General features: G+C 29.4%; 4 protein-coding genes, 1 long non-coding RNA gene and 2 other non-coding genes across 9 annotated transcripts; 4 read left to right on the top strand and 3 right to left on the bottom strand.

The window, feature by feature from the left end:
* The first annotated feature begins 3,655 nt into the window (after positions 1-3,655).
* Positions 3,656-7,294, top strand: LOC115720931 (bifunctional 3-dehydroquinate dehydratase/shikimate dehydrogenase, chloroplastic). Its single transcript, XM_030650244.2, has 10 exons — positions 3,656-4,110; positions 4,915-5,008; positions 5,104-5,316; positions 5,403-5,743; positions 5,861-5,924; positions 6,008-6,116; positions 6,271-6,423; positions 6,507-6,655; positions 6,738-6,900; positions 7,017-7,294. The coding sequence occupies exons 1-10, from the start codon at positions 3,908-3,910 to the stop codon at positions 7,058-7,060; spliced, it is 1,533 nt and encodes a 510-aa protein (XP_030506104.2). The 5' UTR covers positions 3,656-3,907; the 3' UTR covers positions 7,061-7,294.
* On the bottom strand, positions 7,150-9,636 carry LOC115721072 (zerumbone synthase). Of its 2 annotated transcripts, none has more exons than XM_030650350.2 (3): positions 9,303-9,636; positions 9,133-9,198; positions 7,150-8,053 (listed from the first exon to the last, which is right to left on the bottom strand). In XM_030650350.2, the coding sequence occupies exons 1-3, from the start codon at positions 9,323-9,325 to the stop codon at positions 7,246-7,248; spliced, it is 897 nt and encodes a 298-aa protein (XP_030506210.1). In that variant the 5' UTR covers positions 9,326-9,636; the 3' UTR covers positions 7,150-7,245. The 2 variants fall into 2 exon arrangements, with proteins under 2 accessions (XP_030506210.1, XP_030506273.1); XM_030650413.2 differs by having other exon boundaries at positions 9,133-9,214; positions 9,303-9,583.
* A 64-nt stretch (positions 9,637-9,700) lies between these two features.
* TRNAP-UGG (transfer RNA proline (anticodon UGG)) lies at positions 9,701-9,772 on the top strand. Its single transcript has one exon. It is a non-coding gene; the product is annotated as a tRNA-Pro (tRNA).
* A 601-nt stretch (positions 9,773-10,373) lies between these two features.
* TRNAP-AGG (transfer RNA proline (anticodon AGG)) lies at positions 10,374-10,445 on the bottom strand. The gene has a single exon. It is a non-coding gene; the product is annotated as a tRNA-Pro (tRNA).
* A 3,037-nt stretch (positions 10,446-13,482) lies between these two features.
* On the bottom strand, positions 13,483-18,060 carry LOC115720315 (DNA polymerase epsilon catalytic subunit A-like). Of its 2 annotated transcripts, none has more exons than XM_061105581.1 (5): positions 17,415-18,060; positions 17,174-17,261; positions 16,930-17,010; positions 16,713-16,856; positions 13,483-13,828 (listed from the first exon to the last, which is right to left on the bottom strand). In XM_061105581.1, exons 1-5 carry the CDS (start codon positions 17,570-17,572, stop codon positions 13,682-13,684), a joined length of 618 nt encoding a protein of 205 aa, XP_060961564.1. In that variant the 5' UTR covers positions 17,573-18,060; the 3' UTR covers positions 13,483-13,681. The 2 variants fall into 2 exon arrangements, with proteins under 2 accessions (XP_060961564.1, XP_060961565.1); XM_061105582.1 differs by lacking the exon at positions 13,483-13,828 and adding an exon at positions 15,134-15,628 and having other exon boundaries at positions 17,415-18,054.
* LOC133031847 (uncharacterized) lies at positions 16,034-19,787 on the top strand. The gene is made up of 3 exons (XR_009684912.1): positions 16,034-16,124; positions 16,214-16,286; positions 19,691-19,787. It is a non-coding gene; the product is annotated as an uncharacterized LOC133031847 (long non-coding RNA).
* A 4-nt stretch (positions 19,788-19,791) lies between these two features.
* LOC115720318 (uncharacterized) lies at positions 19,792-21,018 on the top strand. The gene is made up of 6 exons (XM_061105893.1): positions 19,792-20,016; positions 20,094-20,258; positions 20,337-20,441; positions 20,520-20,592; positions 20,690-20,791; positions 20,917-21,018. Exons 1-6 carry the CDS (start codon positions 19,898-19,900, stop codon positions 21,016-21,018), a joined length of 666 nt encoding a protein of 221 aa, XP_060961876.1. The 5' UTR covers positions 19,792-19,897.
* The last annotated feature ends 388 nt before the right edge of the window (positions 21,019-21,406 follow it).

Raw genomic sequence — 21,406 nt, 5'->3', positions numbered from 1 at the left:
ATTATACCCCTTAAATTAATGTAAATCATGTGTTACACTTAAGTAGAGGGTAAGGATATATTAGACAGCCAACTCAAAAAAGTGGGTAGATTTTAATGAAATAAAATATGAATGTATTTTTTATTAATAGATACAAAAAAGAGTTATTCCTTAATTTTATCCCTTTTATTTTTTACATTTATATGGGCTTTTTTATGCCATATTTTTGTAAAAAAATGATGAAAATCCTATATTTGTAAAAAAATAATAAATTTCGCCGAAAAATCGTTGGTGTCTTCTATAACATAATGAATAAAAAAAATAACACAAAATTACTTAAACCAATTATAATTTAAATATAACCGGTTCTATAACATAATGAATAAAATAGATAACACAAAATAATTCGAACCAGTTATAATTAAAATAGAACTGGTTCTATAATAGTGTTACAATGAATAAAAACAAAACACGAAATAACTCAAACCAGTTATAACTAAAATAGAATATTAGTTATATAACATAGTAAATGAGTATTTTTAGGCTAGATATGGTATGAGTGTAATTATTTAGTAGGTTGGAATATGTTGAATGAATGTTTTTGTTTAAGTTATTTATTTAACTGGTTTTCGTGTGTAAGTTTTCATCTTAGTTGTTTTACTGAACCTGTTTTTTGTCTTAAATTTTTAACTAGTTGATAAATATAACTGGTTTTTTTATATTATATTTGAGTTATTGTGTGTTATTATTTGTGTTTATTTACTTTGTTATGGAACCAATTCTTTTCATATTTATGTCTCAATATTTTTTAAAATTGATCTCCAATTTTTTAAAAAAATAAAAATAAATTATAATCGGATTTATGAGATATTAGGTGTTTGTAAAAGGTAGTTTTATGATTTTTTTATTGGTTATATAAATTTTTATTTGGCCAACCCATATTTCTGTAATATTTTTTTTAGTTATAACTAATAAAATTCTTTAATTATCTCTATTGAAATAGAAATATATTAAGAAAAGAATAGATTTTTTATTTTTTTTATTTAAGCGTTTATATATTACAACATGTTTTATCTAGGACAAAAAAATAAGAAAAGAATAAGATATAGAAAAATTCTACTTTACATGCGCTTTTTAATACTAGCTTTATATGCTACTTTCTTAAATAAATGGTACTAGAAGACAAAAGTTAGGAGAGAAAAGTAAACAAGAAAGCAAAAATTTGCAGACAATATATGAATGGCTGAGATATTTTGATAGTAGCAGCCTAGAAAGGACTAAGATATTTCCTCCGGTTTTTAGCCTTTTATTATACATAATGTCACTGTTTAAAGTGGCCAGACAGAGCTTGGCCCTATCTTTTTTGATTCTTTCTTAGGAAGATCGAGTCAAGAGAAGAGAACCACACATTAATTCCTAGCCTTGGATCCAAGTATATATCAACTTATTTAACAACCTAGTAAAAGAAAAAAAAAATATATTTTTATATATATATTCAACAACCATGTTTGTCATTGCTCTCATTTCATTATTTTATTACTAATAACCACAATATATATGTAGTGTAATATATAACTTTTAAAATTCTCTCATTACTTTAACTATTTATATATTTTGTGTGATATATTTGTAGTTGAAGCTTGTATACATTAAAGCACCAGTACCTACTAATACATTAAAGGTCATTTTGGATTTTTACTCTGCAAATTTATTGTGTTCTTCCAATTTTTTAGTCTGTTAAAAATGATTTTTAAATTATTTATGGTGTTATAAATTGGCTATTTTATCAAGTTTTATTATACACAACAAACGAAATAATGACATAAATATCTACACATTTATTATATAAGTGTCACAAGTATAATTTAAAATTTAAAAAATATATATAATTTTGAAAGAACGTTAAACTAAAAATCAACAATTTAAAAAATTACATAAAGCTAAGAGTGCGTTTGGTAATATTTTTTCAATCATTTTTTTTTAAATTAAAAAAGTATTTTCCGTAATCATGTTCTATAAAACTGTTTTTACTTTTAAATTTTTTAATTAAGAATCTAAATTTTTTAAAAAAATAATAATAACTTTGAATTTTTTTAAAAATAAAGTCTTATTTTAATCAATATTTTAGATTCCGACCCCAACTTAGATCTTGGAAACTGAACCCGACCGGTCCCAAACTTGGACCAGCCCCTAATCCCGACCTCCCTAGACCCGACTTAAATAAAATCAACAAATGAAATGAAAATGATATTTATAGAACACACTTTTATTTTTTATTTTTAAAATTAAAAAATAAAATTGGTTATAGAACACATTTTTGTTTTTCAAAAACAATTTTTTTTTTAAAAAAATTACTTTTATTGTTATTATTAAAAAATTTATAAACAAAAGTGTTACCAAACACCACCTAATTAAATTAAAAAATTTCAAATTATTTTTTATAAATTAATTGGTGGTATTGATGCAACATTGACATGACAATTGTCTAAATAATTATGACAATTGTCTAAATAATTATGTGTCATCATTCTATTTGTCACGTGTATTAAAATTTAAATTTAATAGAATGACCAATGTATAATACTATGAATAGTTTGAGGATTATTTTTAATAAATTGAAAAATTCAAGAAGCACAATAGATCGTAGTTTAGTTTCGGAGAAAAAAAATCTTAAATAATTATCTTGTTTTGCATGAAGGTGAGATGAATACCAATTATCTATTACCATATAAAGTAGCATATTTTTATACTAGGAACATATTTTATTTTATTTTTAAAAAAATTATTTTTGTATGTTATGCCATATATCAATGTATTCAAATTTCTAAATAATTTCACAAAGCACTAAGTAAAAGATAGATACCCAAAATTATGAAAGAAAGAGGTTTAATGGTTATCATGCCATTTCGTATGTATAAGCTAGGGTATAGTACATACACTTCTAATTTGTTTTGGTATTTATAAGAGGAGTTTAATTTTTTTTATATAATAATTTATATATATATATATTGTAGTTATTTAAAAGTATTAGTAAATTTTAAAAAAATTATAAATAATTTATCTAGCATTAAAAATAAAATTTCCTTTTCAAAAAAAAAATTAAATAAGTATTTATTATGTATATATCTAATATATAAAAATATATATACAAAAAAAAAAGTAATTATGTATTACAACAAAATATTTTAATCTTATTTTAAACACTATAAATTATTTATAATTTTTAAAAAATTTACAAATAATACTAAATAATTACAACATATACATGATAATAAAAATTGAACTAAAAAACTATTATAGACGCTTAAACACATGAGCGTAATAGTACAAGATTTTTCCAATAAGATAAGGAAATTTTACCACCTTGAGGACAAGGTGATTTTGAAGGGTGAGAAAGTGTTACACTAAGAAATAGTGTAGGGGCTTATTAGTAATTTCTAAAGAGTGTGTATTACTATAAATATGTAATTGTGAGACTATTGTAAGATATGAATTGAGTAAATAGAATTTTGGTTCAATTGGGAGTTTGGCACTGACTCGAAGAGTGCATTTCGGAGATTTGTCCTGTCTCGAAGAGGACTATTATCTAACAAAATTTTAGTTTTTTACGATAAGATAAAGGAAAGTTTTCCAATAAGATATAAGAGTACATTCCATATTATAGGTAATGTTTTCAAATGATCTGTTTGACATGCTAAAAACAAGTCTGCAATAAAAAATATATAAAAAAAATAGAATTTCTATATATAAAAAAAAAAATTATACGTCATATACACTCATTTTTGTAGAGTGCAATTGACAAGTCCTCTAGAGGTTATAGTCATTTATTTATATAAATAAAAATATATATATATGTGCGTAGTTGTGTTCTTCCAACTTCCAATAAGTTTCAAACTCTTTATTTTGAGTACTTTTTTCTGAAATTGTGATGGCATTTTTCAATTTAAAAAGGAATCTTGTGGTGTGCGCACCCATAGAGTATGGAAGCTTGGACCAAATGGTGGCCTCCATGAATGAGGCTAAAGCAGAAGGAGCTGACCTTGTGGAGCTTCCCATATCTTTTTCTTCTAACATTTCTCAACTTGACAAACTCATCAAACAACGAACTCTCCCTGCTATTCTCTCCTTTAGGTATCTCTCTCATCAATTCTTAATACATATCTGAGTTTGAGTTTGTTCATTAATTGTTTTCCAAGAGCTTTTAAATTTTAAAAGTGTAATATAAAGGAAAAAACCATACTATAATTGAGCACAATCACAAACTCTTATAGTTGTTGGTTCTAATTGATATGAGCCAGAAATGAATTCTGGTTCTAAGAAGCTCACAACTACGTAAATATTTTTTTTAATTCTCCTCTTAATGTTTGTAGTCTATAATATATATATATATATATATTTAGTACAAAGAATCATATTTTAGATAAATGAATCTAAAATGGATATTCATTGGGTTTTCTATTAATTTTTTTTTCTTATTAAAAAATTGACAAATTTTGTGATCACTTATCACATGGTTTCACTGTGATCACTTATTACATGGATGGGTTTTCTGCCAACAAAATAAGCTGCCGAAAGATAAGTGTACGCTTATGACAGTGACTTTTTGGGTGAACACAATAATGTAGGATGTATGATTTACTTTTTCTTGGGGACTTACTATTTTTGTGTATGGTTTAACATGCATGTGATATGATTTCAAAAAAAAATAAGATGCATGTGATATTATTGTGTGAAATAAATGTATGCTATGTTACTCTTTAGCAGTAAAAAGCAATTTTTGATAATGACATTCCATAAAATAATAAAAAGATTATATGATAAAAGTTTGGATTATTTTTTCCCTCTTGAATTAAGAAAATAAGCCAAATATTGGGTAAAGGGACTAATTAACATCTAGGAAAGCATGATTATATTTTTATCATTTTCATAATCAAGGACCGGTGGCAATAGTGGCTCCAAGAAAACTTCTTTGCAAGTGTTGAAAATGGCTCTTCAATCAGATGTAGAATTCGTAGAAATGGAGTACGAGGTATTTTTCTATGTTTCCCTTTTTTAATTTTTGTCAACATACATATATATGCATAAAGATTTTTATCTAATTAAAGTGAAACTCATAAATTTCAGGTGGCTTCTGATATAGCTATGGCCGAACACAAACCTTTAAACAGCCAAATAATTGTATCAAGCTATGTAAATGGTAGCAAACCCTCATCAGAAAAACTTAGCAATCTTATTGCTTGTATGCAATCCACTGGGGCTGATGTTATCAAACTAATAGTTGAAGTGCATAACATCATAGATGTAGCTCCAATTTTCCATATGCTTACTCATTGTCAGGTAAATTAGAAAATAGAGAAACTTTGTTTAAATTTTCTTATTTTCCATTAACACCAATTTATTCATTTTTCAATGATGAAAATTAGGTGCCATTAATTGCTACTGCAGTGGGAAGCAGAGGTCTTATAAGCCAACTTTTGGCACCTAAGTTTGGTGGATTTTTAGTGTATGGTTATCTAAAAAGCCACCCTATTCCTGGCTTACCAACTTTGGTTAGCCTTAAACAAACTTATGAGCTTGAACATGTAAATGAGTACACAAAAATCTTTGGCCTTATTTCAAATCCTGTTGGTCATAGTAAAGGTCCTATTCTACACAACCCTGCTCTGAGACATATTAGATACAATGGAATTTATGTTCCCATGATGGTTGATAATGTCAATGAATTCTTTCAAACGTACACAAGCATGGACTTTGCTGGTTTCAGGTATACTCGAGCTATCGAATTTATTTACTTAAAACAAATCTATAATGGCCTTCATGTTCTAAACCAGAGCTTATTTTAGTCACATTGTTGTTTTTCCTTGTTGGTGGGTGGAACTAGTGTTGGCATACCACATAAAGAAGAAGTGGTAAAATGTTGTGATGAAGTTCATCCACTGGCTAAGGTTTGGACATTTTCAATGTTTGTCAAGTTCACATAATCTCTAGAAAGATGAGAAATTAATTCCCTTGAATTGTTTTATTTTAGTCCATAGGAGCTGTAAATACCATAGTAAGAAGGCCAAGTGATGGAAAGTTGATTGGTTACAATACAGATTCTGAGGCTTGTATTACTGCCATAGAGGATGCACTAAGAGGTATCACTACATTACCAACATGCTTAATTCCTTTCATTATCACAATGTATCAAATTTTTTCATAGATGTAAAAAGCTATAACACTACTTTCTTAGGATAATAAGTTGAGCAAATGATCATATACTAAATAATTTGTTTTTAATGTATGAAACAGAAAGAGAAGTTGCCAATGGGGTTGTACCACATGCTTCTTCTCCAATTTCTGGGAAACTTTTTGTGCTGGTGGGAGCAGGAGGAGCAGGAAGAGCATTAGCTTTTGGAGCAAAAGACAGAGGTGCCCGGGTTGTAATATTTAACCGAAATTACGGTAGACCACATTGCTACTCTTTTTTCAGTAATTTTATGAAGCAACAAACCTTATTTCTAACCAGAATGTCTTCTAAAAATAAGAGAGAGCAAAAGCTCTTGCATTGGCAGTTTCAGGAGAAGCTCTACCGTCTGAGGTTTTAGACAGCTTCTGCCCCGAAAAAGGAATGATATTTGCAAATGCCTCTTCTATTGGAATGGAACCATACACAAATGAAAGTCCTATTTCAAAGGTCCTCTTATTCCATCTCTGCTTAAGTTGGTATACTTATATTAAAATCAAGACTTTTCTTACATTTCTTCTACACTTTTTAGGCGGCATTGGGAGCTTATGACTTGGTTTTTGATGCTGTTTACACTCCGAAAAATACAAGGCTTTTGCAAGAGGCTGCTGAGGTTGGGGCCGTTGTGGTGAGTGGAGTTGAGATGTTCATCAGACAAGCCATTGGTCAGTTCAGCTTATTTACTGGAGGTCCAGGTATAAAAAAGCCTATTCCCAATTTCCTTTGTCCATTAATGACCACCTTTGTTTTTATCCCACTTAGTCAGATAATGCATATCTTCTATTTTGTGACATTTTTGGCCTGATTCCAGCTCCAGAAGATGTCATGCGTAAGCTGGTTCAAGAACAATTTTGAGTATTGTAAGAGGTCCTTCTGAGACTACTGCCTTAAAGTAACCGCACATAATTAAGCAAGTTAAGAGATTATGTGGGGGCGAAAATATGTACATAAATTTGTGTGAATTGTAATTAAAATCAAATAAATTAAACGTGCTGTGATATCCTTAACATTTCTCAAAGCTAAAACACTGAAATATACTTTCATTCCACCTGATTTGATGTGGGGAATTTAAAATCCAAACTCTTGAAAGAAGTAAAACCTCCATCCACTACTAAATTATGACCACTAACATACTTAGCTTCATCCGACACAAGGTACAGAGCTGCATTAGCCACATCCTCAGGCTCACAATTTGCTCCTTCCAAAACACCAGTACTATAAACCATTTCTTTAAGCCGGCCATCATCAACCCCCGGAAAGAGCCTGCGCATCTCATCCACCACAAACGGTGTCGGAACAGCAAAGGGAGAGACACAATTAACCCGTATTCCATACTTGCACAGCTCAGCAGCCACAGACTTCACAATGCCTATAACAGAAAACTTAGAGACAGAGTATGTGTGCTGCGCCAAGCCCCCCACGACTCCCGTGACGCTTGCAGTGCAGAGAATTGAGCCAGTTTTTCGAGGGATCATCACGCGGGCAGCGTGTTTAATCCCTGCCACCACTCCTCGGACATTGATGTCCATGATCCTATCGAAAACCGCCATGTCAAGGTCCACAATGCTCAGAGGAGTGTTGCAGGGGACCCCTGCGTTGTTGTGCATTATGTCGAGCTGGTTGTGATGAGAGACTGTGAAGTCCACGGCTGCGGAGATGTCTGACTCTTGTGTCACATCGCAGGCTACAAAGGTTGCGTTTGGACCGAGCTCCTTAGCCGTGGCTAGGCCGAGATTGTGTTGGATGTCTGCTATGACTACTTTGGCACCATTGTTGATGAATTTGGTGGCTGTTGCTTTGCCTATTCCGCTTGCTGCTCCTGTTATTAGTGCCACCTTCCCATCAAGCCTGTTATTTTCAATGAGTGAACAAATTGTCTGAGTAGAAAGAAGGTAAAGAAAGCAATATAAACTTAACCCCCATTAATTAATAACTTTATCCGGTTTTGACTACAGAAATTGTGTAAATTAATAACTCGGTAGTGTGTTATTCACACACTCCAAGTGGATAACAATAAATAATGAAAAAAATTGCATATTGTAACCAATGACAATAAATCAAAGAGAAATGCTAAAAGGACGGCATAACACTCGTAAAAAACAAATGTAAACCGACAATAATGAGCGAATAACGCTACAGAATCAATTTTCAAGGAACATGATTGGAAAGAAAAAAAAACGATGCCAATTTTATGATTAAACGTTTTGTGAAGAAAAATGAACATTTATTAATGTTATTTTTAAGTGGATTTTAGAGTGTTTTTTAAAAATATGAAAATTTAACATAGAAACTACTAAAAAAATCACGTAAAGAACCCAAACTATAAATTTTTTTTAAAAAAATTATAAATAATGTATGGATAATTCTTCAAATTTTTATTAGCAAAATAATATTATATGGTCGTAGAAATGAGCATGAATTAAATTGTGTGACGATAAACGATTATTATGTTTGTAAATCGACCAATAAATTAAGTAAAAAATTATTTTGTAAATTTTAATATTTCGTGTTAGTTAAGCAAATTTCACTAAGTTATTTCAAACGTGTAAAACTGTAAATTCTTGGAGGACGACAACTTTCCTATTAAGAAGAAAAAGGAAAAAAAGGACCAAACGACAATGCATATGAAAACAACAGTAAACCCAAATGCAGTACGACAATGGATATAATATTAAAAAATATATAATATATATTTAAAAGGCTTCAACAGGGACCAGCAATAAATGAGAGATTCAGAAAAAAAATAAAAAATAAAGTTTATGTTTACGTTTAAAAATAGAAAACTATTGTATTTCCGTAGATCCAAAAAAAGACGTTTTGGTATTCGTCTCAAGTCTCAACCTCAATTCATTTTGAGTAAACAAGGCAATGAAAACCAAATTGAAGAACAATTAAGAGACTAAAGAAGAGATTGATCAATGAGTAACCTTCCATTTCGAGTCTGAGAAGATAATCCCCTGATCATGAAGCAGGCCGGAGAAAAGACGTTTTTCCTGTTTTAAACAATCACTAAAGTTAGGAGTTAGGAGAACTGAAAAACAAGTATGAGATGTAATCAAATTAAGAAGAGTTGCGAAGAGAACTCGCTTTTTCGCACCTTAATAATTTAACACTCAGCATTATTTCTTATTCGCAGAGAAAGAGAGAGAGGCCTCTTCGGTTGGACGACGTAATAAAAACCCACTCTTTCTCTCTCTCTCTCAGCATATAATATATAACAAGAAGAGAGAGAAAGTCAAGACAAGACACCCAATAGCAACAGATATATGATAGTCTGTTATTTGGATCCTTCGAAATACTGAAAATAGAACAACCTCACTCATTCTAATTCACTAGTCAGTAGTAGTCACTACCCTAATTTTTACTTTAGGATCCCTACTTTCATACCATCAACCAGAGTGAGTAATTGGATATGTAAAGTCATGGTTTCTGCAGTACTTTCCTTTGAAAGAATTAGTAGGTAATATATCTATACGATGTAATTTAATATCAGCAGGGCATTTGGTCTAGTGGTATGATTCTCGCTTTGGGTGCGAGAGGTCCCGAGTTCGATTCTCGGAATGCCCCTATTCTGGTTTTGTTTTGCTATTCAGCTAATCATTGAAATTTAACAAAAATTATAATATTTTTTTCTTGAGATCAATAGCAAAAATAATCATTCACGATTGGTCTCTGCCAATGGCAAATTATAAAAACAGTAATATGTAAATAAATAAAAAATAAAAATATTACTGTTGAATGGAAATGTAAAATTATTTGAGTAATTTGTAGCAAAACCCCCAATTATCAATTTACTTGCAAAAAACCATCCAACCTCATATTTTGGTGGAAAACCCTCCAAAGTCTTGTTCCGTTTACATTTTTAAAATACCGTTTGTCCAGCCTCGTTAAGTCCGGTTTTTGCAAGTAAATTGATAGTTGGGGGTTTTGCCGCAAATTACTCTTAAAGTTTTTATTTTATTTTGTAAAATATGGCCACATAGAATAATTTTTTAGTGACCTGTCATTACCACGTGGGCAAAATTAAAATTTAACGAAGCTGGACAAACGACACCTTAAAAATATAAACGGAACAGTGATGATTTTTTACAAGTAAATTGATAGTTGGAGAGGTTTTGCCGCAAATTATTTTATTTGGAGATAAATAGCAGGAAAAATTAAAATAAATGGGGCATTCCGAGAATTGAACTCGGGACCTCTCGCACCCTAAGCGAGAATCATACCACTAGACCAAATGCCCAACTATGATTACATCAAGTAAAGAATATAGATAAAACTTTATATAAATACTGCTGTTTTTACTTTTCAAGTATCAAACATCATTTCCACAGGTTCACAATTTCATATTATAGGACCGAGAAGTATGTATTCGGTATTTGAATTAAAAATAAAATATCTATTAAATTGTGAAATCGTTCGGTTCTATTTGATTTGTGTCAAAAAAAAAAAAAACCTTACTGATAAAAATTGTCTATGTGACCATCATTTTGCCTTAATTTTTGAATTAAGATTTTAGAATGTCAACTAAATTGTTGAAAAAGTATTGCAAAATAGTGTGAACTCTTCGACAAGTCTATTAATACTTTGGATTAGATGATCGATTTGTATACAAAAAGAAATAAGAATATTCCCTGATAGATATCAAGAGATAAAATCCCTTTTCATGTAGTTAGATTTAATTTATGTTAATTGTGTTGAGATCTTGGGTTTATTGTTTATATTAGATTCAATACAATTTTTTTTAATACTTGATCCTTTTTTATGCTTTTGCTGAGACTCTGATGTGAACCCTAAATACCAACACTCATCAACAACATTTACAAGCTGCCATCAGAATTCTAAACTATCTCAAAAGCTCTATAGGATAATGGTTATTTTTTTATGCAGCAACTCTAGAACCTCTCTAGCTTCAAGCATGTATTGATACTGATTGGGGTGCTTATCATGACACTCGAATATCCATTTCAGGCTATTGTGTTTTCTTAGAATAGTCTCTTCAATCATAGAAATCCAATAAACAACAAATCGTTTCAAGGTCATGAGCCAAGACAAAGTATCACTCCATGACCAATGCAACAAGTGAACTCACTTGGCTCACTTCAATCCCTAAAGACTTCAACATTGCCATCATTCTCCATTTCATACAATAATGCAGCCATCCACTTTGTTGAAAATCTCGTCTATTACGAGAGAACAAAACATGTAGAGATAGACTGCCACATAGTTCGAGAGAAGATAACAAATGACACACTCAAGATGAACTGTGTCTCATCAAAGACAAACATTGTTTATATTTTAACTAAACTATTTTCCCAACTCATTTTCATTATATTGTGTCCAAGATGGGTGTAAAAAGTTTTACACTCCACCTTAAAGGAGCCTATGACTATGAGAGTTAGTTATCAGGTTTGTTACAAGTTAGTTACATGATTCATATTCTGTTTTTGCCAATATAAAGGCCATCCTTTGTATTGTAACACATTCATACAATTTTCTCTATGTTCTAATATTTATAATTTTTTAGTAAAAATTCATAGAATTTCATTAGGCAATCAACTAAGAAGAATACAATAACATGAGTTTTAAGGCCAAAGACCACCAAATTCTAGTAGAATTACTAGCTCTATTATAATAATAAATAAAAAATAGAAGAAAAGGAGCTGTGCATTTATAATTTTGTGTAATAAAACTCCCAAAATATTTATCTTTCTATAAGAAACCAGAAAAAAAAAATTAAGCAATTATTGGTTCGACCAAAAATATTAAATTACGCAGTTATTGGCTTTACCTGTAAATATGTACGTATTGTGTTAGTTCGATTTATATTTTTTTTTTTTGTGCTTTTTTAAAAAATACGAGTCGTATTGTGTCGGATCATGAAAAAAAGTAGATCGTATCGTACCATGTCATAAAAAAATATGAGTCATGCTATTAAAAGTATGGGTTGTGATGTGCAATAATTGTATAGGATAGGTCCAACACGGTTTACAAGTCAGTAATTTTGTATTGTTCTCGGATTCGTATAATGCTTTATTCGAGTCGATTTGTTTTTCTTAAATAGACTAACCTATTTTTTTATACGAACTCAAATTCGTGTCTTTCTTAAATACTATTTTGGACCATGTATTTTATATAAGTTACTAATTGGACTCTTTGTTTTGTTAAGTGATAAAATAAACTCTGTATTTTCCAAAATTGTACAAATATGACCCATAATTAATTTTTTATCAAAATAAAACTTAATAATAATCTGATCTAAAGATGTTATGACAAAATTGGTTACATTGTCTGTATCTGTTCGTGTTAAAATTTATCTTAAAGTTAGTTATATAAAAAATTAAATTATTGAAAATTTAGCTCATGGTCTTATTTTTACCATTTTGAAAAATATAGGGTCAATTTTGTCATTTAACAAAACAGAGAGTCAAATTAATAACTTTCACAAAACATAGGATCCAAAATGATATTTACCCTTTTATTTTTTATTGGCTAAATACTAAAATATATATATATTTATAGTTTTAGTTAATTTTATATATTTTTTTAATAATAGATACAGACAATTATTTAAAAGATAATTATAATTATTATAATTTAAATATTATTATTATTATCAAAATATCATACATTTTATTTATTTATTTATTTTGAATGGAAAGAGAAAACTTCGTTAAGATAGAACAACCAAATCGACTATTACACCATTGTTAATAGCACCAAGAACATTGCTACCAACAAAAAGACAATTTAACCAATAACACTAAAAAAAAAAGGATATTCAGCTACAAAAAAATTGGTAGTAAATAATGCCTATTTAGTAGCTATTAAACTTTTTGCTACTAACTTTTTTTGGTGGCTACTTCGTAGCTAATACTCCGTTGGTGAAAGTTTTTTGCTACCAAGACAATTTGTAGCAAATTTGCTACTAATATTTTTGTAGCAAAAAAAGTCAAATCTAGTAGCGAAATAATTACTTTGAAAGACAACTAAAACTTTTTTGCTACTACATTTTGGTTGCAAATCTCTTTAAAATTGGTAACAAATACAACTTTAGTACTTAAAAATATAATAATTTTGCTACTGAAATTTTGTTGCAAAATAAATTTAAATTGAATGATATGTGATTTTCCAACCAAATTTATATTTAATATTTAATTTTAATTATTCCATTAATGTAAAATTTCTAATTATATATTTGTAGAATAATTAAAATATCAAAACTTACTTTAATAGAATTAATAATAACTTATATATATACAAATTCAACTAGTAAATTGTTGATATATAATACAAAATCTGTAACATAATTTAAAATATATAACATACACAAATCTATAAAAATCAAATCAATCTTGGATGTTGGCTTATATCCGACCTCTGTTAGTACTTCCCCAAACATTTTATATTTGCAATACAATAAATTGAGCCCTCTCGTGATGCCATTGGTGTGGACTCTCACAACACCAATTGACCAGATCAAAGGTATACGGCTGCAACAAGGGCTGTCGGGTTGTGAAGGTAAACACCTAAACCAGATAGCAAGTAAATCCTTCCAGATAGCAAGTAAACAAGTAAATCCTTCCAAATAGCAACTTCTGAAGTTACTACACCAGATAAGAGCACCTGAATAAGATGAACCACAAAACATGTCACAAAAAATAGTTGACTGGTAATAGCTTGATAAAACACAATTTATACAGCATACTAAACGATTCCTAAGTAAATTCCCACTTTTTTTTTTGAGGAAGAATGGTTTGAAATTAAAATACCCACGCAGTTACAGACAAACATGGTTAAGTACTGAAATACTATTATCGAAAAGAGATATATAGTTAACAAACATAAACATCTCCAACAATGATAAAGCTAGTACTTGCAAATGAAGGTACAAATTTCTAATAGTTTTGATAATTTGAGTGATTTTTTTAAAAATAAATAAATATATCTGGGTGGCACTCTATATAAGTGACAGTTAGGGAAAAAATCATAATTATTCTATAATAAATGAGTACGTACACAAAATAATTATAATTTTTTTCCATAAGAAAATATCTAAAGTTAGACTGTAAGAACTTTAGCCTTTGCAGAATGTAATCAAGCTGTATAGAAACATTGAGACAACTATTAAAATTTGTTCAATAGAATATTCTACAAATGATATTCTGTGACCTGTGATTTTCTCTCTTCCTAGTCTTTGTTGATGCAACTTAGTTCACGAATCAAACGAACATTTCTCATAGTAAATCATGACACAACCATAAGCATCATTACTAAATACTAGACTACTTGTTCTATCAAAACTAGTTCTATGTCCTAAAGAGAAAAAGAAGATCACAAGTAACTATGCTCAAATAGTGAAGGCAAAAACACTGATAAAATGTTAACTCCTCTAACCTTATGGGATATGACGCTGGCTAAGATTGTAAAAAAATAAAAGCAATCGCTCACTTTAAATGACTTGAATAAAAAAATGCACAGAAACATTTAAAACATGCAACCACATACACTAGATATGGTATTCATGCTAAATTAACCAAGAATCAAAGACCATCGGATATTAGTACCACCATAGGATAATATGTTGGAGCTTATGAACGGTCTTTGACCAAAGCAAGCAATGAGAGATAACAAGGGTGGCTCCCATCATTGTATAGACTATTAAATCAAGGTATTTCATTGGTAGCAAGAGAAAGATAAGCTCTCTTTAGTGATTAACTACGCACCCGCCCGAGCTCCAAATAAAACTTTCAAGCACAAGCATGGTACACGGAGAGGATGATCCTCCATTTACTGCTTATGTATTTACATTATTATAATACAAATCTGCCAGAAACTTTAAAAAAAATCACCTTTGGAATCAACTGCCGGAGCTTTTTGGGAACCAAACCAGTGGAGGATTTTTTTTTCAATAGGGCCAAAAAAACCAAATCACAGAAGTTCAAATTCTCTTTCACAATAATTGGCGTAATCTACAATACTACACATACAAATAAACCTGCAAAAACAAAAACAAAAACAACAAAATAAAAGCTGACCCTAAAGAAAGACTGGAACAAAATTGTTTTGATATAATTTTTAGGGGCCGAGGTTGTATGGATTTTCCCGACGATGCCAAACCGACCGTAATTACAAGTTGTTCAAGGTCTGCAAGTAATTGTTGGCCCAATGGAACTATGTCCACACCAGAAGAGAGACAAATCACAGCCTGATTAAATAAGTACAATGCAGCTAGCTTCACAAGGTTGCCAGTAAGAAAATTGTTGCAACTTGTTTTGTTATGATTCACGATGAGATTTTGCGATCTGTGTTGGTAACTTGTAGAAGAATTACAAACTAAGCTTTCTGATCTGCTGCTACGTAACAGAGCACATATGCTCATATGTGCTAGTGGAGGATTTTGCTCCAGCACAAAGAACCTTGCAACTATCCATATTTTTAGGTCAATCAAACTAAGTTCCAGATTGCTTACTGATACTTATACATTTAAAAATAAGTATTTAAAAATCTATATTTAAAAATCTAGTAATCTATTTTTAAATTAAAAATTATACCTATATTAACACAAATGTAGAACATTTTAGTTATAGAATATTGAATTTAGTTTATTCAAAAATAAAAAATAAAATAAAAACGTATATACAACATACTGTACAGAGTAATTTAAATTTAAATTTCCAAAAAGATAGTATCCCATAAAACAAGGGAGAAAAGATAACAGAATTACTATTTCAAAAATTAAAATTTGAATTTGATTTTTCATATATACGTATGTATGTACTATACATTAATATTTATCATCATTTTTTTCATTACTCTATTCACGGTTAACAATTTTCACTTATTTTTTTTCTCTCAAAAGAATCTCAATTTGCCTCAACAGTCTCAACAAATCTGAAGAGCAATTCACATAGTTGTTAAGGTATGAGCTAAATGATATTTGATATATATATCATGATTGACATTATAATCTTGCATTGATTAGATTGTTAATTAAAAAATTCTTTCAAGTGTTTCAACTGGTTAGGTGTTTCAAAGAATTTCAAAAAGGATACAAGGAATCAGTACATACAAACACAAACAGGTTTGAATAAATTTCTATCCTATTTCACTAAAACAATATGCATTGAAACCAACTAGGAAATATAGAATTGATAGGGCGCCATTCTCTATTGCTTTCTGCATTATTACAATAATATTTATCACATTCAAAACATAACCTAATAATACAGTGTTTACACAACACACTCCTTTAAAAGGGGTGAACCATGCACCCTTAATTGTTTCAGATTTTTTTTTAATAGTCATGGTGTAGTTATTTAAAAGAAGCTATCCAACCATTAGACATCGCAACGAAAGAAAAAACAGAATCATGTGAGGTTTTTAGTACAGGAAAATAATATAATTTAACCCAGCAAGCCCCTGGAAAGAAACACTAATATATAGGGAAGAAGATAAATTCATTTAATACTTGGGTACAAACACAAAACATAGGATATGGTAGGGATACCTGGAAAACTTTGATGAGCTTCAGCTCTCCTCTACGCTTAATTTCAAAACCTTTAAGTTCAGCAAGGGTCCCATCATCATTGAAAACTGCATATCGCTTCTTAATGAAAATTCCCTCTTCTTTTGAAGCTGGAATAATCATTGCCTGCATGAAACCAATATATTAGTAACAAAATATGGAAATGTTGAACTATAATTGATATCACACTCCATGTCACCTTGTATGGCCCATCCACTTCAAATTCAATTGAGCATTCACTATGAGTTGTATAAGATTTGGCCAAGGGATCTGTCAAGGTCTGTTAAGAGAAAAGTGTTAGTAGGTTTTTGTCAAACAATCAAGCTTAAATTGCTCCTTTGCAAATTCGCTTTCTGTTTCTTTTTTCCTAAATGAATAAATTAATAAACATTTGAAAAAACTGCACTAGGCATGATACTACCAAAAAAACGTTTAAAGGTGACCTGGTACTGATCATTTGTATTGTTTTCTGCCACATCAACATTCAACATAACACATGGATACGAGATAGTCAGCTTCTTCTTCAAGTCCCTGAAACATTTGTTTCCCATAGAGTAGTTAGTATCTTTAGATAAACAATATCAGTATATCATGGACTTAAAGAAAATGTAGGTAATGCGCCAAAAAAGGTTCACAAACTCATGCCCCTTGTACTACTGATACAATACTAAGAGTTATACATACTTTGTTTTGAAAGTAAAGTTCTCTGGAAAAGATCCAGGAAGTGCACACCAGATACCATCTGTATCTAACTCAAGTGGCTTTCCAATCTTCTCAACCAGTATGCGAGCATTCTGAATAATTTTAGCCCCAGTATATGTAACCACTCCAACCATTTCCATAGAGTACCATCGTGCACCCCTGTAAGACCAGGAAAAGCATTAGACCAAGCTACAATTACTAAACCACAGCAGGGACATGAATGTGTAGAGTAGCTAGACAACACTCTGTGGCCCCAATTGCCCCAGCAGTAGCCAATGTGAAGTTCAATTCAAATCCTACTACCACTAAACATAAAACAAAAAAAAAAAAACAAGGCAAAAATACCCTATTGTTTGCCTGTAAAATGTGATTTTTCTTAAATCCTCTATATAATAAGCTGGAAGAAGAAAAGATTTTTCCTTTTGTTCCAATTCATTCGAATCAAGCTGCTGATATACCACTAGAGCAGTCGTTCGAAGAAACATCGTGACCAGACGAAACCTTTTGTTTCCTTCCATGTCTTCGGTGGTTATCGCTTGCTCCTCCTCGAACTGCCCCTCCTCCTACTACTCCCCCCTTCCTTCAAACCCCGCCCTTTTTATACTCTCATTCTTCTCTTTTCCACTCACAATCGCAACTCCTCCCCCCGCCAATCGCAACTCCTCCCACCGCCACACCCCCAAATGCAACTATGTTGGTTTTTGGTTTAGATTTCCTGCTCCATACTTTGTAACCAGACGAGAGGGAGAGACTGAGAGCGATTTTAGGTTTAGGAATTTAGGCGGCACGATCGATATCAGGTTTAGGAATTTAGGAATTTAGGAATAAGCTGTGATAGATCGATTTTAGGTTTAGCTTTTGGGAGTTTAGGGTTTGTGTGTGTTAAAGCTAGCTGCTAGCTTATTCCTTCTTATTTTATTTATTATTATTATTTTTTAAAAATTAAACCTTTTACTAGCCTTAAAAAATATTAGGAAAATTTACCCTAATACTATTATAAATAATTACTAATATATAATTTTCAAAAAAAAATAATAATTACTAATATATGATGCAAAAACCTATACCCACTTTTTCATATTAAATAATTTAAATAACCACATTTAAAATTTCATTAAAAAAAAACTACAATTAAAATTTAATTACTATTTTATTGGACCTATTTATTTAGTAAAATATGTATTTATTTTCCAATTTTATACTTTAATTTTTTTTTTGTACATTTTTTTTTCTTCAACAGAATTAATAACATCTAAATCTATATCTTTTAAGATTCTTATATATTATGTGGTAGCTACTTTTTGAATTTCAATTTATAATACTTAATGGTAGATATTTTTTTTTTAATTTGTATACTCTTATTACATAAATTATACCTCTTGGTAACCCACATATATATAGTATAAATTAATCAATTTAAAGTAAAACTATTACCTTTTAGTATCCAACTAAAATAAAAATTATACCAAATGATTTTTATATAAAAAATATTAATCTATACTTAATAGTATCTAAATTAAAATAATAATATGTGCAAAAAAAAAATTAAAACAAAAACTACTAATTAGTATCTAAACCCTTAGCTAACCTACTAATTTTTTTAAGGAGGTAACATACTAATTGGTATCTAAATATATACACATATAAACTATATTAGTCTTATATGATAATTATTGTTAGATTATGGGTATATTATTTATTTCTTAACAAAATTAATATTATTCACCCTTCTTAGTATAGATGTGTAAACTCCCCAAAAAATTAGGAGCATGTTTGGTATTATTTTTTGTTTTTTATTTTCAAAAGAGTGTTTAAAATTTAATTACTATTTTATTGGACCTATTTATTTAGTAAAATATGTATTTAATTTCCATTTTTATACTTTAATTTTTTTTTTTGTACATTTTTTTTCTTCAACAGAATTAATAACATCTAAATCTATATCTTTTAAGATGCTTATATATTATGTGGTAGCTACTTTTTGAATTTCAATTTATAATACTTAATGGTAGATATTTTTTTTTTAATTTGTATACTCTTATTACATAAATTATACCTCTTGGTAACCCACATATAGATATAGTATAAATTAATCAATTTAAAGTAAAACTATTACCTTTTAGTATCCAACTAAAATAAAAATTATACCAAATGATTTCTATATAAAAAATATTAATCTATACTTAATAGTATCTAAATTAAAATAATAATCTGTGCAAAAAAAAAAATTAAAACAATTTTTTTTTTTTTTGATTCAGGATAAACAAAATAGTTTTTTCACGCAACTGGAACCAAGTAAAGAAAAAGATCAACCCTCATCTTCACAAAAACCCACTCAATCGTCCTCAAATTTAGAAGAAGTGCGAGATTCTCCAATTAAATTTGAGATTCCTAAGGACACTCCAAAGGGTGTAAAAGCTGCATTACTAGCTGTTCGATTTATAAAAGCTTCACACACTTTTTCCATGGTCATGGACCCAGAAATTTTGGATAATGATGAATATTTACATATTTCACCTATTGATGTAATTCATCTAGGCACTATGAAACGGATTGGAGCTGCTTGCATAGTATTTTACATTAGGTAAAAAATTTATCTTTAAATTACACTTAATGCACTAAATAATATTTTTTCCTTATTAATCTAATTGTAATATTTAGGATCTTACATGAAAAGTTGGTGAAGGCAAATCGAGCACAATATTTTCGTTTCTTTCATCCAATTTTAGCTTTGGATTCATGTCAAGCACAAAATGCAATGACAATGGCAGATCGCATGGAAGGAACAGAAGCGGGACAATTTTGGTTGCTTTCTGTTAATACTGGGTAAGAATTATTTAGTTAACTATTTATGTTATCAATATATTTGACTTACATATAATATCTTACTTTGGTGGTCAACAGAGACCATTGGATGCTAGCAATTATTGATGTATTGCGTGAAACATGTTATTGGCTTGACTCAATTGGATTACCCCCGCCTAATAAAATTAAATCTCTAATGGCAATGTAAGTTAAATAATATTATGGTTTAGTCTAATTTAATTTTTATTTTTAAATTATTTTAATATTTCTTTTGTTTATTAGGACTTTTGATTACTACAATGCTTCCAGTAATAGGCAGCCAAAAAAGTCTGGCATTACATGGAAATCTATAAAAGTAAGTTGTAAAATAAAATTACATTAATATAACAATATAGTAATTATTCTATAAATTTTAAATTATTTATGTGTTTTTATTTCATAAATATGTGCAGTGTCCTCAACAAATATCGGATTTTGAGTGTGGATATTATCTAATGAGATACATGCGTAAATTTTGCATGAATTCTAGACCTATCAATTGGCTAACCACTCAAGTAAGTTATATATATATATATATATATATATATATATATTTGGGGTATATACACTACAATAAAATATTTTTCTATTCTATTATAAATACTACTATATGAACTAATACTTACCTTACTCATTGCAGTGGAATGGGAAAAAAACTTATACAAAACAAGAAATTGATGAAATTCGTTTGGAATGGGCTGACCAATTTTTAGAAAAAATTACAGAAGATGGAGTGCTTTAATTGAGTGATCACAATAAAAGAAACATTGTTATTGTGTTATGCAAACCTTTCAGTTTATTAATTTGTTTTAAGGTAGTAAGTTCTTTTTTTTTTTTCCCTAAGATGCTTTTATCTATGTTGGTTTCTTTGAAATTTTTACTGAAGCTTATTAGAGGGTCCATCTAGTATCTTTGTTTCAACAAAGTTATATGTATCCTATATGAGTTATGTAGTTGTTTATTACATTATTTTTCTTTCAATTTTTTATGGCGTTTATAATTTTTTAAATTTAGTTTATCTTGTTCATTTATTATAAATTTAATTATTTCTTTTTACCTTTCTTTAATATTAGAACAAAATATAATTTATATACATATTGTTTTTTAAGAAAATATAGATTAATTTTTTT

Source organism: Cannabis sativa, chromosome X, assembly GCF_029168945.1.
Source record: "Cannabis sativa cultivar Pink pepper isolate KNU-18-1 chromosome X, ASM2916894v1, whole genome shotgun sequence".
NCBI lineage: Eukaryota > Viridiplantae > Streptophyta > Magnoliopsida > Rosales > Cannabaceae > Cannabis > Cannabis sativa.
The sequence above is the reverse complement of the archived record's forward strand: the minus strand, read 5'-3'. Positions and strand labels throughout refer to the sequence as shown.

Bases quoted from the DNA above. Each gene is read 5' to 3' on its own strand.
- LOC115720315 (XM_061105581.1), bottom strand. From the start codon at position 17,572: ATGGAAATGGTTGGAGTGGTTACATATACTGGGGCTAAAATTATTCAG. The intron at 17,011-17,173 runs GTCACCTTTAAA...TTCTCTTAACAG, and splicing joins ATACAAATGATCAGTACCAG to ACCTTGACAGATCCCTTGGC. The intron at 16,857-16,929 runs GTGACATGGAGT...GGTTTCATGCAG, and splicing joins AAGTGGATGGGCCATACAAG to GCAATGATTATTCCAGCTTC.
- LOC115720318 (XM_061105893.1), top strand. From the start codon at position 19,898: ATGGTCATGGACCCAGAAATTTTGGATAATGATGAATATTTACATATT. The intron at 20,017-20,093 runs GTAAAAAATTTA...TGTAATATTTAG, and splicing joins TGCATAGTATTTTACATTAG to GATCTTACATGAAAAGTTGG. The intron at 20,792-20,916 runs GTAAGTTATATA...TACTCATTGCAG, and splicing joins TCAATTGGCTAACCACTCAA to TGGAATGGGAAAAAAACTTA.
- LOC115720931 (XM_030650244.2), top strand. From the start codon at position 3,908: ATGGCATTTTTCAATTTAAAAAGGAATCTTGTGGTGTGCGCACCCATA. The intron at 5,925-6,007 runs GTTTGGACATTT...GTTTTATTTTAG, and splicing joins AAGTTCATCCACTGGCTAAG to TCCATAGGAGCTGTAAATAC. The intron at 6,901-7,016 runs GTATAAAAAAGC...GCCTGATTCCAG, and splicing joins CTTATTTACTGGAGGTCCAG to CTCCAGAAGATGTCATGCGT.
- LOC115721072 (XM_030650350.2), bottom strand. From the start codon at position 9,325: ATGCTGAGTGTTAAATTATTAAG. The intron at 9,199-9,302 runs GTGCGAAAAAGC...TGTTTAAAACAG, and splicing joins CTGAGTGTTAAATTATTAAG to GAAAAACGTCTTTTCTCCGG. The intron at 8,054-9,132 runs GTTACTCATTGA...TGAAAATAACAG, and splicing joins TCTCAGACTCGAAATGGAAG to GCTTGATGGGAAGGTGGCAC.